This window comes from Sinocyclocheilus grahami, unplaced genomic scaffold (genome assembly GCF_001515645.1).
Source record: "Sinocyclocheilus grahami isolate Dianchi unplaced genomic scaffold, SAMN03320097.WGS_v1.1 scaffold862.1, whole genome shotgun sequence".
NCBI classification, from domain to species: domain Eukaryota; kingdom Metazoa; phylum Chordata; class Actinopteri; order Cypriniformes; family Cyprinidae; genus Sinocyclocheilus; species Sinocyclocheilus grahami.
Window position 1 is genome coordinate 184,357 of NW_015506041.1, and position 2,283 is coordinate 186,639.

The following is a 2,283-nucleotide window of genomic DNA, read 5'->3' on the forward strand; positions in this document are numbered from 1 at the left end:
TTTCGCGCAGTCTCTCATAGATCCTCTGCAGTGAAGAAACACAACACTGTGGCGTCTAGGAACAGTAGTCTTTGCGTTAATAGAAACGTATTTTTAATTCAGTAGTTCAAAGCAGGTGAGTGATAATGCAGGAAATGATAAAAACCGGTGGGACTATAAAGATCAAAGACTAGCATTGAGTCACATCTAAGCAGTTTTCACGAGCCTGATATTATTAAGTTAACTCTGAACATTACTGACACCAATATTACTATCGTCAATAATCATCGGTAACTAAAACGTAATTAACTAATATGATTGCAATTAAAAGCTCAAAATGTTGAACCAGTACATCACAGTGTGCCGAATCCTAGTGAGCTGCCTACCTAGACAGCATATTTGGGCATCATATATACAATCCGCACTCAAGCCCAAAAACACTGTTCATGACCTGTTTTTTTTTTGTTTTTTTTTACAGTCTGTGTTCATGCTGTCTGTTCGCTGTATTTTAAGACAGAGCTAATATAAGATTTACCCTGTCTGAAGAAAACTTTTGGATCTGATTTTGACACAAAATGCTCCTTTTGTCAGAATGACACCGAAACTCTTCTTCATTTGTTTTGGTCAAGCAGTTATTCTGCTCATCTCTGGAAAGATGTTAGTTTGTTAGATTTGTTAGTTAGATTTTTCAGTTAATCCCAAATGTACTATTTTTTGGATTGTTTTGTAATAAACCTAATTCTCTTCTTATGTAGATCCTATATTCACAAATGCAAATTTTTGAATTGTAAACCTGTTTTTGTAGTGTTTTTACAAGAGAAAAAATTATTTGCTTACAATTTCAGTTTCACTTAACAAGAAAGCACTCAGAACATGTACAATTTGCATGGCCTACAAATTTTCTATTGTATTTAATGTTTAATTTTTATTGTTCTGTATAATGCCCTCTTCTTTCTTTTTCCTTTATTATTTATTACGTTTCTGTTTTGAGCTATGGTATTGGTTGTTCTTGTTTTCTTTCTCTCCATTGGTTATTTTTAATTACTGTGTTCTAATTTTGTTGTACCATAGTGTAAATTGATGGTTCAAATAAAGCATATAAAAAGCTATTATGCTTTATGTACTGAATGCCATGCACTGATGTTTTGTGCAGGTCAGTATGAGCGTTGAGGCGGCAGACCGCGAGGCGTTGAGCTGCAGTCGTCCCTGCACCCCGCCGCAGGCCTCCTGGTTTGAGTTTCTGCTGGATCCATCGCTACTGGAGCAGCACCTGCAGGGCCCTCATCCAGGTGTGCATCTTATGCCCTAGAGCCACCACCAAGCCCTGTCGTGATTTCTGTTGTAGTTCGATTGACAGATGCATTGCCAAAACAATGGCGCAAAACAGTGTTAGAGCTCTTTCGTGTTTTTATGAGAACTGCAGAATATTTTCGGTTCAGTTTATGAAACTGTGACAGGACACATAAAGAAACAAAATGTCAGGAAAACAAACAAACCCTCTTACATTGCTTGAAGGACATTGCATATTATCATGACTTTACTGTACTGTAGTAAATGTAAGTATTTTTCTAAGGCTGAGGTTATGCCAGAGGACTGTCCTAGTAATATGTGTGCTGTATATTATTTTAACCCTCTACTGCACACATTTTGAGGGAACATGATAAAAAATTATTCTACATAATTGTTTTGTTTATTTGGGAACATTTTATTGATAAAACTTTTTTTTTGACCACCCCTCACCCCCCATCCCAAAATATTTTTTCGCTGCCTTAGGGCAACGTTGTGCAACAATGGTGCAGAATCACGGAGAAAATTCTCCATTCACATATCATAAGACAATGTTCAGAGAGCAATTGAAATCACAAATCTGTCAAGAAGTGAAAAGGGAAAAACACTTGAAACACATTGATATATTGCATTTGATACAGACGTAGGTTTGTGTCATAGTGCAGGGCTGGGAAACTTCGGTCCTGGAGGGCCACTGTCCTGCAGAGTTTAGCTCTAACCCTAATTCAACACACCTGCCTGTAGCTTTCTAGTGATCTTGAAAGACATTTATTAGCTGGTTCTGATGTGTTTGATTAGGGTTGGAGCTAAATCTGCAGGACAGTGGCCCTCCAGGACCGAAGTTTCCCAGCCCTGATGTGGTGTGTCTGTCACATCATGTACTTCATAGCACCCAGGAACTTTGCATCTTCCCTTTTTGTCACACAGTGGGCCTCATTTATCAATCTAACGTAGAAACGAGCGCAGATCTGTGCGCACAAATCAACTTACGACAGAGTTCACGTGTGATTTATGAAA

The 2,283-nt window shown here is 38.1% G+C and overlaps 1 protein-coding gene across 1 annotated transcript in view; it reads left to right on the forward strand.

Annotated features, from left to right (window-relative positions):
- Window positions 1-969: 969 nt before the first annotated feature.
- LOC107563206 (integrator complex subunit 8-like) overlaps window positions 970-2,283 on the forward strand; it is a 24,169-nt gene continuing 22,855 nt past the window's right edge. The window contains exons 1-2 of the mRNA XM_016248013.1: window positions 970-981; window positions 1,133-1,268. Of these exons, the coding sequence (XP_016103499.1) occupies window positions 973-981; window positions 1,133-1,268 (145 nt within the window). The 5' untranslated portion in view covers window positions 970-972. The remainder of the gene's footprint in view (window positions 982-1,132; window positions 1,269-2,283) is intronic.